The sequence below is a fragment of the Triticum aestivum genome, chromosome 2B (genome assembly GCF_018294505.1).
Source record: "Triticum aestivum cultivar Chinese Spring chromosome 2B, IWGSC CS RefSeq v2.1, whole genome shotgun sequence".
NCBI lineage: Eukaryota > Viridiplantae > Streptophyta > Magnoliopsida > Poales > Poaceae > Triticum > Triticum aestivum.
In genome coordinates, this window is record NC_057798.1 from 675,270,644 (window position 1) to 675,283,420 (window position 12,777).

The window sequence follows — 12,777 nt, forward strand, 5'->3', positions numbered from 1 at the left end:
AGTTCAACAGTTGCGACTTGAATCAGTGCAAAGTCCAAGTGAATCAATGCACAATCCAATCGATCCGGACCAGCGACCGTCTAAAAAGCCCTCCCCGAAAATCAATCAAATCTGCAAAATCAGAGAAGCATCTACTTACAACATTCGCTGCCGACGGTGGAGCGGGAGCGGATGGCGTCAGAGCTGGCGTAAGAGAAGAAAACCCTCGCGGGAAGTCAAACTCCCCACCCCGCCAAGGCCAATGTGCCGGCACCCGCATCCCCCACCCAGTCCACGTACCGTCCACCAATGGGCGGTCGATACACACCGAGCGCGGCCTAGTGCATCCCTCTTCCTCCTTAGCAAGACATAAGGCTGCTTTGAGATCCGTACGGGCCAGAAAATTAATATAGGTCAGCCTATCAAAGAGACCAAAAATGCATCTCAGCACCTCTCAAAGAAAAAACAAAAAATGCATCTCAGCGCCTGGCTGGTGGTGACACGGGCTACCAAACTCGTCAAAAGCTGGGCGTGCCGTGCGTCGTGCGCGTGAGCCCCATCGGCCATCGCGGATCACATGGCCGCACTATCCGCTTCCCCTGCTCGGCTTCCCGCCTTGTCCGCTCCCCTCCGATCCCTCTCACTCGGGAACGACTACAATAGAAAAAGGTCCACAGGTGCAAAAATAAAAAAACAAGTCTAGGCCTTCTGATCCTGGATGAACGGTCCAGATTCTAGTGGACGGATCTGAGTGCACAGGTACTTGGTTCTTTGCAGAAAACTCCCTTGCTTCTACTCGTTTTGCAGGAACATGGTTGGGCCTTCTCTTCTTCCTAAGAACACAGCAACGCGAACCCCAATCCCCAACGCGTAGCCGCCAGCTCCAGCTTGCCGACGGTGGTGGCGGGCCAGATCCGGTGCCTAGCTGGGCGATTGCGCTCGGTGGAGGTCCAGATCCATCCACGACCGTCTTCTCGACGGCGTTTTGGCTGCCCTGGCGGACCCCCTTTGTCCGAAGCTGAGACCTTGTGCGGGCAAGTTCTCCAAGGTACTCTGCTGCGACCTCCATAGAAAACTATCATTCCATTCTTTCTCCTACCCCAATGAGCCCATTCTTCACACGTTGCCTGCATGTAACTCCGCCATTTGGGAACATCGTAGAAGAAATCTCAAGTCTTCATGTATGCTTGTCTGAAAGGTTGATACTAATTTGCATACTTGATTCTGTAGCATTTATTTAGGAAATCACTTTTGTTCAACTTTTACTGCAAACTGTGTATGTCATCTACTCCTCACAAACAAGAACACAATATTATGGACAAAATTTTACACTTAAAGAGACTTGTGCTTGGAGTTCAGACTGAAGGTGCCAAGTATTCTGCAAATATTATGTACCAAATTTCAGACTTGTGCTTGGACAGTCTGAAAGTACTCTACGGAGTAAAATTTCATACTTCCAGACTTGTGCTTCGACGGTCTGGAAGTACTTCTGGTTGTACCAAACTTCATACTTTCAGACTGACAGTCTGAAAGATAACATTCGCAAAGATGACAATCTAAAATTACTTGTGCTTGTACCAAAATTCAAACTTTCAGACTTGTGCTTGGACAGCCTGAAAGTGCCAAATTTTAGACTAACTTGGACAGTGTGAAAGCCTGAAAGTGCCGAATACTTGTGCTTCGACATGTCATCTACGACATACATATTATTAGTACTTCAAACTTCTTTGGCGTAAAGAGTACGCGCAGTACATAATATTATTTAGAAATCATTTTGGTTCAACTCTTACTGCAAACTTCAAGCACAATTCTGTAGCATATCAACTTTAATTAGGAGGACATGATATTTTGACATAGATATCTGAAAGTACTCTTGCTTTAAAATAGTGCTTGGAGCATATGTTGTATCCTCTATGATAAGATTAAAAAATTCTGGATCTTTGGAAATGATATGAACGGCAAGCATATGAACATTTTGTGAAGGTATATATTTTAGAAAAAAGTCCATTTTACTACCCTGAAAAAAGTTCGTGGTTCACATAACCCCCTGATCTTTTTTTCGGTTCCCTTACCCCCCTAAACAATCCCAAACCGGGCAAAAACCATCCTTGGCTGGTTTTGCCTATACCGGATGCTGATGTCGACACAGTCAAAGGCGGTATTTGGCCTGTGGGTGGGGCCCTCTCAGCTAGACACTCTCACTGACTATTGGGCCCGGTCAAATATGACACATGGGGCCCACATCTCGGTTGCACGGAGATTAACAAGGGACTAATTTAGCCCTAATTGCATCATTAACAGAAGGGGACCCACATGTCAATGTCTCAGACTAACCCTAGTGATGAAGGGGACCCACATGTCAATGTCTCAGATTAACAGAAGGGGACCTAAACTAATGATGCCACATCAGCGTGGTCCTGCTCCGAGGTCGCCGGCGTGGAGGGCTTCAGCGGCGGCGCATCGGCGCAGTCGTGCTCAGGCGCAGACGTGCGCAAAGGAGGCCGGGGCGACGGTCAAAGCGGCTGCGGAGGTCGTGGCCTCCCGTTGACCAGAGGCGGCCGACCAGGGGTGTGTGGATGCGGTAGCAAGGGCCGGCCATGGATGTGGAGGTGGCGGCGCCACAACGATGCAGGCGGCCCGGGGAGGCGAGAGACGACCAGATCTGAGGGTGGCGCCCCCATCTGATCTGGTTCCGACCGGATCCGGACTCCGGTGGCGGTGTGAAGATGGTACGACGGCGAGCTTGTGGCGGCGGAGTGACCTGTACCTGAGAGAGAGATACGAGGGAAGAGAGAGGGAGAGGAAAGAGAAGGGAGGAAGGAGAAGCGGGGCACTCGGGGTGGCGCCTTGGAACTCCGGCAGTCGCCGGCGTTGGTCGGAGGCGGGGCAGGGTTCGGGTGCGAGGGAGCGATGCTCAGGTAGGTAGGCGACGACAAAACGCGGTCCACCTGATGGAGGCCCACCCACAGGTCAAAACCACCATTTGACTGTTGCCACGTCAGCGCCAAGATGAGTCAAAACCATCCAGGGATTGATTTTGCCCGGTATAGGATTGTTTAGGGGTGAAAGGAACCGAAATAAAGATCAGGGGTTATGTGAACCACCAACTATTTTCAGGGTAGTAAAATGGACTTTTTTCTATATTTTAATCGTGAGTAACAGTATCTTGGAAGCTTACAGAGATTTTTATGTTTTGAGGTGATTAAGAAGTCAGATATTTGGATTTTGGAGTGAAATGCAATTTCTGCTCTGCATATGATGGATAGATCAAAGCTCGTCGACTAGTGCTACCTTCGTCCTCCGCTGTTTTGTTGCTGCATCTCGAACTCAAAATGGAGGGAAGTAGTGGGACGTCGCCTTTAGGAGAGCCCACCGTTCCAGTAATCCCAAACTATGTACCAACACTAGACACAGTCTAATAAAGCACTAATATGTTGTGATTACCTAATTTTTTCGTTAATCCCTTCTTTGATGTTTTTTTTGCTGAATATTTGTTTGCAGTTGTGGAATCGGCCAATAGTGTCCAAAATCAAGATTTGAGTGATGCTACCTCATTTGCAGAAATAAATTCCCCAATGCTTCTCATTGATGATGCGAGTACACCAAAAAAGAAACAAGCCTTCTCTCAAGAGGTACCAATGCCGGTCACAGCTTGTTATACCCACTAAATAAGCATTGCATTTGGCAAATAGTAGTTGAATTTTTAGGTTGTTTGGAAATATTTTTTTTGCTTCTGACAAAAATGAGATCCCATAAGTTCATAGCATTGTCGTGTGAGGTTAATGTTACTAAACTCTGAATTGATGTTGCAGGGTTCTTTGTATAAACCCCAGTGTGATGAGGAATTGAAGCCAAAAGTGGGGATGCTATTTGATGACATTGGCTCAGTAATGGAATTTTACAAGACATATGCACACCATGTCGGATTTGGTGTACGTCTTGGACAGCAAAAGATCGTAGATAATGTGCTTCTGTGGAAGCGCTTCTTGTGTGCAAAAGAAGGATTTCGGCCCGAGAAAGGTATGGTTGTTGTTGATCATTCCAAGAAAAGGCAAAAGGTATGAACTTCGTGCAACATGGATACCAGCTTACTTTATGGAAATTCCCCTAGCTGGTCTTCTCAGGACAACTTCGGTTTCAGAGAGCGCAAACTCATTTTTTAAGCGTTTCATTTGTCGCAAGCTTACCTTTGTTGAGTTTTGGCTAAGATTTGACACTGCTTTGAAGTGTCAGAGGCAGAATGAGTTAATTGCTGATAACACAAGTGAATACACAACAAGTGAGTTGGTGACACCATGGGAAATAGAGAGACAAGGCAGGGCGGTATTCACCCACGAGATTTTTGAATTATTTCAGGCCCAGGTGCTTGCTGCCAGAGATGATTGTGATGTTCAGGACACGGAAAATCGTGAGGGGATTAAAATCATGTTTGTGAGTGATCAATACAAAAAGATTAGAGAAGTGTCTTATGACACAATATCCATGACTGCTAAATGTTCTTGCAAGCTTTTTGAGTCCAATGGAATCATGTGCCGCCATATTATCCGAGTGTTGAGGGGTGCGAAAATAAATGAATTGCCAAGAATTTATGTTCTTAAGCGGTGGGAGAGAAATTGCAAAAGGTATATTTCTCTTCAAATAGATATTGAAGCATTTATACTTATCTGCCTTGACACACATCACATGTAATATTTTTCATATTGCTAGGGACATTATCTTCGACGGGGAAGGGAACATACTTGAAGAGAATTTAATTGACCCGGTTGACATGGCTATGAAAAGGAAGATAGCTCTCGTTAGGAACAAGCTAGAAGATCTCATTCGGAAGACTAAAGGTTCAATGGAAGGAATTGAATTCCTGCACACTAGTTTGTGCAACGCTGAGATGGCTTTAGCCCATCTCGTACCGGCTGTAGCATGCAACACACACGAAAATGAGGAGTCATTTATCGGGAGCATCATTCCAAAGCACGTTACTATCCACACACCTACTGATATCAATGCAAGGGGCACTTGCTCTAGAATAAAGGGACACAGGGATGCTGTGAGGAGTGGGTCAAGTGAGAAGAAAAGAAGGCCTGGAATCCATCAAAAAGTCGCACGCAAATGTAGCATTTGCAAGGAAGTGGTGTTCCATGATGCAAGGACATGTTCTAAGAAACAAATGACACAACAATAGAGGTTTGTACTTCTTGCTTTTGAAGACTACCTGTTCTTTTAGTTGCTGAAATTCGTCACTTGCCTTCATCAACAGAGGTAGATGAAAGTTATGTGAGAGCATATCATCATGTGAAACAAATTGCACAACTGAAGAATCTTCATATTTTCAAAAGAAAAATAACCATTTTGTGGTTCACTGGTTATAGGTAATATTGTTCTTCTCGAACTTATGACTACTCCTGAGTGATTAAACTGTCCAGTGGCTTTCTCTATCTAGCATAGTCGCATTTAGGTTGCGTTTTGCAATGAATTTGTCTCTAATTTTCCTTCCATGTGGTTTGTGCAGCAAACAATCAAATGGTATTGTTGATGCATATTCATTTCATTAGATAACGATGATTATAAAAATCATGAACCACATTCATGACACTTGCATGGACCTGTGCTAACTGAATCTCGTTTGCTAGGTCTGACTTCTCCGAGCACAAGAAGATTGATAAGCAAGAGGCACTAGTACTGGAGGCAAAAGGCAGTAGCTTTTCTGTTGTGTACCAAACAGAGCAAACTTGATGCAAATTCTGACGGCAAGCTTGTTCAGCAGACAGCGGTGCTTACTTTAGTCCTGCATACTTTGTGTTGTCTGTGATGTACCAAAAATGGTCCTCTCCATGTTATGTACTCCCTCCGTTCGAAATTACTTGTCGCGAAAATGAATGTATGTAGACGTATTTTAGTTCTAGATACATTCATTTCCGAGACAAGTAATTTCGAACGGAGGGAGTAACACTTTATATGCATGTGTGTCGTCTCTATTCTGTTCTGTTCTGTCTGGGATCGTGCAATTTAAAATGTATGTGTAGTTATGGTTTAAAGTGGATGGATTAATTTTCTCATGTCTCAGAAATTTGTGATGTTCCCATACATTTTAGTGACGAACATGTTTGGATTTCTTACATGATTCTGAATGTAGCAGAAGCTACTAATGAAATGAAATATATATCAAATTTCGTACAGTACATATGCAATTTTTTCTGGACCGGTACAGATTTGAGAAATTGTCTTATTTATGAGGGACAGAATGTTTGATATATCAGAAATTTGGGGTGGTTATTGCAAAAGTTACCTTCCATATGTAAATACTAGTAGGGGTTTTTGAAGAAATGTACACTTACAACCCTCCCACTCAATCTGTACCAATCATCTTCGATCCGATGACCATGGTTCGTTTTTCTATTCTTTCACCGTACACCCTTTTTCTAGTCGCTCCCCCACTATGTAGCGAGATCGCGCCCAACGCCGTGAGACAAGCCACAATTTCTGGTGGCGTTCGATCCCGCTGGCTGCCTCGTGCCGCCGCGCCACCACGGGACCGCGGTCTGCTTCTTGCGTGCGTGCGTCGTCACCGTACGTGACCTGCTGACGCGGGACGGATCGGATTCCGATCCGGTGCTAGTACCTACCTGCGCTGCGTCCGGCGTAAATGCCGATTGGCCGGATCGCCCGTGTGTCTGCAAGTTGTTGGGCCATGCCCGTGGCGTTCCTCTCGCGTCCCCGTCAACTTCGAGCCTTCCAGTACTCCCGTGCATGCACGCACGAGGTGATGGGGTTGGTGTTTACTTCGCTGTGCGATGTGATGTCTGTTTGTCATATTTGTCCTCCCTGTTTGTGGTGTTTTCCTGTTGCAAAAAAGTAAGGGGAAATAATCCTGCGCAAACAATTCTCAAATAATGAAAATACAAATTTTTAAAAAACAGAGTCGAAATATAATTCACATTTGGGGGGGAGGGGGGGGGGGGGGGTGAGGGGGAGTTGCACCACATTGTCGTCGAGAGGGCTGGCGAGATCATTACCGTCGGCTGCGCCAGCTTGATCGAGGGGAGGGTGCGGGAGGAGAACCACATTGGGTGGAGCTGTGTGAGGAGCAGCAGAACGGTGGCAGCATGCTCAGGGTGGGCGGCAAGGTGGAGCAGAGGACGCGGATAGCGGATAGACATCGACAAGGTGGAGAGGCGGTAGGGGCATGGTTTTGTGATGCGTCCGTGTTGCTCGTGTAGGGAGAGAGAGAGAGAGAGAGAGAGAGAGAGAGAGAGAGAGAGAGAGAGAGAGAGAGAGAGAGAGAGAAGATGGACATGGTGGTGGTGTCGGATTTCGGGTTCTGGAAGACCCTTGAGGTTCGAACTCTGGGGTGCGCGCGAAGATCTCTCCCTTACCAACTCACGTCTCGAAGCCTCGCCAGGAATCTAGGCTGAAAGGAAGAACACACAAGGGACACGAGGTTTATACTGGTTCAGGTCACCATCGTGGTGTAATACCCCACTCCAGTGTGTGGTGTGGTGGATTGCCTCAGTGACTGATGATGAACAATACAAAGGAAGAACAACCCCGCGAGAGGTGTTCTTGAGCTGGTGCGATGAACTGCTTGGGTGAGTTCAGGCGCCCCTCTCTCTCTTGTCTACCCAAAATCTGGATCTCCTTATTCTGTGGTGGCTAGCTCTATTTATAGAGACCCTGGGCCTCTTCCCAAATAATAAACAGGAAGGGCGCCAACAATTGGCCATTTTGAAGGGGAACATCTAGTATACTTATCCTGACTAAAATTGGTCTTCGACTGCCAAAGACTCTGACGGTGACGCCGTCCTGGGCTCCATGGTGACCTCCATCCTGCCGTTCCGCTGGTCTTGGTCTTGTTGCACCGAAACGGTAACCTTTGCTTGATGCCTTGGCCTGTGCTTGCCCCCTTTGCACCGAAGGGGAAACAAGGACACTGCGCAGGCCGACGCCCGCCTCACGCCCGCCTGGTCTCGATCGTCATGGCTTGCGTCACGGGCACCTCGCGAGGTACCCTGCCTTGATCTCTCCGCCTCCTCACGAGCCCGCCTGACGAGGCTGCTCCTGAGGAAGCTTCCTGTCGTCCGCCCCGCGAGGCTTGGCCCCTCGCGAGGGTCTTGAGCTTGAGCTGATGAAGCTGGGCTGCACTGGGCCTCCGCTTGAGCCACGCCGCAGGCCGCAGGCAGGCAAGTCTGGGGACCCCCGTTTCCAGAACGCCGACAGTAGCCCCCGGGCCCAAGGCGCGCCCGAATTTGGCTTAGCAGAGAAGCGAAGGGGCAAGTGTGAAGCGCTGCGGGCCCCAATAGCCTGCGGCCTCGGGCGCCGCGTGACGATTGATTGGACGCGGGCGTCTCTGCTTCCCCACGACGCCTTGGCACCCGCATGACTTGACAAGTCCCTGCATGCAAAAACGGGTCATGATTACCTGAGATCATGGTGGCCGATGGTTGGCCTCCTCCGGACTATAAGTACGGGCGGGCGAGAGCCCCCGCTATCCATTCCTTCCTGCTACTCCCTTCCTTCTTCTTCCTCGCCCTTGCTCCACCTTACGCCAATGGCGCCGATCCGCCGGTTTTCTGCAGAAGAGAAGGGGAAAGCCCCCCGAGAGGGTCCCGACCCGCTTCCGCCGAAGAAGCGGCCAGCCCCTGCCGCCGAGACGAGGGTGCTCGGCAGGAGGCGTCGAGGCCTTGGTACGAGCGGCCGCCGCGTGGGTTTTCGCTGCCCTTGTACGCCCGAATCGAGGGCCCTGGAGAAGAAGGCGTCGAGCGACACCAACGGTGCCGCCGTCGACGCCGGCGAGTTACGGCAGTGCGCGTCGTCCCTCCTGGAGTCCATGCCGAGGGCTCTTCTCGCGAGCTTGTGATTCACGCCGCCACGCCCCCTCAATCTTGGATTCACCTTCCTCCCTCCTTCGCCATCGAGATTCTGCCGAGGGGGCCTCGGGAGCTCTGGCTGCAGCACGCCGACTGCAACACCCCCGCGACCGAGGCGGAGGTCGAGGTTGTCGCCCCGGGCAAGGTCTTCCTGACCCGTGGCTAGGGCGAGATCGCCCGGGTCTGCCGGACAGGGGGTGCCCTCGTAATTCATCTCGAATACGATGGCGCCTCCTCGATGTTCTTCAAGGTCTTCGACGCGGAAGGACGCCGACTGGAGTGCTGCCCCAAGGAAGGCGGCCGGGGCATCGGAGTGGCGAGGACCAGGCCTGCCAACCGCTTCCCCAGCAGCTCCTCAGGCAGCAGCGGAGGGGCCAGAGGGTCCAGCGACTCCGCCGAGCTCCACGCGACTCCGGAGACAAGCGACGACAGCTACAAGCCCCCGAGCTCGCGTCGTGCCCGGAGCAGGGCGGCTGCATTAGGCCGTCGGCACTGCTGATCTGGATGGGGTTGGCACCGGCGTCTGATGACTGATGTCTACTACACAACCTTCTTCTTGTAGACGTTGTTGGGCCTGCAGGTGCACAGGTTTGTAGGACAGTAGCAAATTTCCCTCAAGTGGATGACCTAAGGTTTATCAATCCGTGGGAGGCGTAGGATGAAGATGGTCTCTCAGACAACCCTGCAACCAAATAACAAAGAGTCTCTTGTGTCCCCAACACACCCAATACAATGGTAAATTGTATAGGTGCACTAGTTCGGCGAAGAGATGGCGATACAAGTGCAATATGGATAGTAGATATAGGTTTTTGCAATCTGAAATGATAAAAACAGCAAGGTAACTAATGATAAAAGTGAGCGTAAACGGTATTGCAATGATAGGAAACAAGGCCTAGGGTTCATACTTTCACTAGTGCAAGTTCTCTCAACAATAATAACATAGATAGATCATATAACAATCCCTCGACATGCAACAAAGAGTCACTCCAAAGCCACTAATAGCGGAGAACAAACGTAGAGATTATGGTAGGGTACGAAACCACCTCAAAGTTATCCTTATTGATCGATCTATTCAAGAGTTCGTAGTAAAATAACATAAAGCTATTCTTTCCGCTCAATCTATCATAGAGTTCATACTAGAATAACACCTTAAGACACAAATCAACCAAAAACCTAATGTCACCTAGATACTCCATTGTCACCTCAAGTATTTGTGGGCATGATTATACGATATGCATCACACAATCTCAGATTCATCCAACCAACACAAAGTACTTCAAAGAGTGCCCCAAAGTTTCTACCGGAGAGTCAAGAAAACGTGTGCCAACCCCTATGCATAGGTTCATGGGCAGAACCCGCAAGTTGGTCACCAAAACATACATCAAGTGGCACGTGATATCCCAATGTCACCACAGATAAACACGGCAAGACATACATCAAGTGTTCTCAAATCAAAGACTCAATCCGATAAGATAACTTCAAAGGGAAAACTCAATTCATTACAAGAGAATAGAGGGGGAGAAACATCATAAGATCCAACTATAATAGCAAAGCTCGCGATACATCAAGATCGTGCCATAGAGAGAACACGAGAGAGAGAGAGAGATCAAACACATAGCTACTGGTACATACCCGCCCCGAGGGTGAAATACTCCCTCCTCGTCATGGATAGCATCGGGATGATGAATATGGCCACTGGTGAGGGGTTCCCCCTCCGGTAGGGTGCCGGAACGGGCTCCCGAGAGGTTTTTGGTGGCTACAGAGGCTTGCGGCAGCGGAACTCCCGATCTATCTTGATATTCAATGGTTTTAGGGTACGTAGGCTTATATAGGCAAAAGAAGTCGGTCGGGGGGTGCTCGAGGGGCCCACGAGACAGGGGGGCATGCCTAGTAGGGGGGCCCTCCTATTTTGTGGCCTCCTCGAGGGTCTTCTGACGTGAACTCCAAGTCTCCTAGGTGATATTCTTCCAAAAAATCACGTTGCCGAAGGTTTCATTCCGTTTGGACTCCGTTTGATATTCCTTTTCTTCGAAATACTAAAACAGGCAATAAAACATCAATATGGGCTGGGCCTCCGGTTAATAGGTTAGTCCCAAAAGTAATATAAAAGTGTATAATAAAGCCCGTAATCATTCAAAACACATGATAATATAGCATGAATGCTTCATAAATTATAGATACGTTGGAGACGTATCAGCATCCCCAAGCTTAATTCCTACTCGTCCTCGAGTAGGTAAATGATAAAAGAAAGAATTTATGAAGTGTGAATGCTAGAAGGTGCACAAGTTTGATCAATGATAATTTCAATCACCTTTACTAGCATCAATCTATGTCATAACAGTAGTTCATCTCATATAACTTTTCACGATAAAGTAACAAGCAATTCGCATGTCAAAGCATAGACCATAAACATTCTTGAAAACTAGCAAACTTCATTCTTAGTCATCAAACAATTGCAATTCATCTTATTTTCAGGAATAGCAAACTCCACATACTCAACTATCATATAGTCTTCTACAATTGCTAACACTCACGCAATACTAATGGTTATGAAGTTTTAATCAGACACAGAGAAAGATTGGGGCTTATAATGTTGCCTCCAAACGTATTCACCTTTGGGTGATGTCAACAATAATAGTTCATGCTAACATACATCCAATTGGATATATATATCAGGATCACCCTAACACAAAGTGCTTGCCAAAGGATAAAATGAAAAAGGAAAAGGTGAAGATCACCTTGACTCTTGCATAAAGTAAAAGACATAAAATAAAAGATAGGCCCTTCGCAGAGGGAAGCAGAGGTTGTCATGCGCTTTTATGGTTGGATACACAAAATCTTAATGCGAAAGAACGTCACTTTATATTACCCCTTGTATATGGACCTTTATTATGCAGTTTGTCGCTTTTATTGCTTCCATAACAAGTTCGTACAAAGCTTATTTTTTGCGCACTAATAAGTCATGCATATTTAGAGAGCAATTTTTATTGCTTGCACCGATGACAACTTACTTGAAGGATCTTACTCAATCCATAGGTAGGTATGGTGGACTCTCATGGCAAAAACTGGGTTTAAGGATATTTGGAAGCACAAGTAGTATCTCTACTTAGTGCTAGGAATTTTTGGCTAGCATGAGGGGGAAAGGCAACCTCAACATGTTTGAATGATCCATGACAATATACTTTAACTGAGATGTGAGAAAACATAACCCATTACGTTGTCTTCCTTGTCCAACATCAACTCTTTAGCATGTCATACTTAATGAGTGCTCACAATTATAAAAGATGTCTATGATAATATATTTATATGTGAAATCTCTCTTCCTTCAATATTCTTTCATGAATTGTTCAAATGACCAATACAATGCTTGCTAACCGTCAATAAATTTACAACCTCTACTTCTTAGATGTGAAGTCAATACTCCCCATGGGATAAGCAAATGAAACATATATAAATTCAGATTTATGACATTCAACTCATTCAACCATTTACTCATAGGATATAAGTGAAGCACACGAGGAAATGGCAAACTACTCCAAAAAGATATAAGTGAAGATCAATGAGTAGCTAAATAATTATGTAACTATGTGAAGACTCTCTATCATTTAAGAATTTCAAATCATGATAATGTATTCAAACAGAAAGCAAAACAAAATAAAATTACATTGCAAGGATAGCACAACTCATGTGAAGAAGCAAAAACTTAGGCTCAACCGATACTAACCGATGATTGTTGAAGAAGAAAGGTGGGATGCCTACCGGGGCATCCCCAAGCTTAGATGCTTGAGACTTCTTGAAATATTATCTTGGGGTGCCTTGGGCATCCCCAAGCTTGAACTTTTGTGTCTTCTTAATTCCTCTCATATCATGGTTTCTCTTTTTATCAAAAGCTTCATCCACATCAAACTCAACAAGAACTCGTGAGATAGGTTAGTAT

At 46.8% G+C, this 12,777-nt stretch overlaps 1 protein-coding gene across 11 annotated transcripts; it reads left to right on the forward strand.

Annotated features, from left to right (window-relative positions):
* The first annotated feature begins 565 nt into the window (after positions 1 to 565).
* LOC123046646 (protein FAR1-RELATED SEQUENCE 5) lies at positions 566 to 6,011 on the forward strand. 11 transcript variants are annotated; one of them, XR_006422495.1, is made up of 7 exons: positions 566 to 1,177; positions 3,481 to 3,611; positions 3,792 to 4,037; positions 4,336 to 4,601; positions 4,687 to 5,160; positions 5,234 to 5,345; positions 5,607 to 6,011. XR_006422495.1 is itself a non-coding variant. In XM_044470053.1 (7 exons), the coding sequence occupies exons 3-6, from the start codon at positions 3,555 to 3,557 to the stop codon at positions 5,156 to 5,158; spliced, it is 1,041 nt and encodes a 346-aa protein (XP_044325988.1). In that variant the 5' UTR covers positions 577 to 1,027; positions 3,178 to 3,374; positions 3,481 to 3,554; the 3' UTR covers positions 5,159 to 5,160; positions 5,607 to 6,011. The 11 variants fall into 11 exon arrangements, 10 of the variants coding, with proteins under 10 accessions (XP_044325979.1, XP_044325988.1, XP_044325987.1 ...); XM_044470053.1 differs by lacking the exon at positions 5,234 to 5,345 and adding an exon at positions 3,178 to 3,374 and having other exon boundaries at positions 577 to 1,027; XM_044470052.1 differs by lacking the exon at positions 5,234 to 5,345 and adding an exon at positions 3,187 to 3,374 and having other exon boundaries at positions 577 to 1,027.
* Positions 6,012 to 12,777: the final 6,766 nt, after the last annotated feature.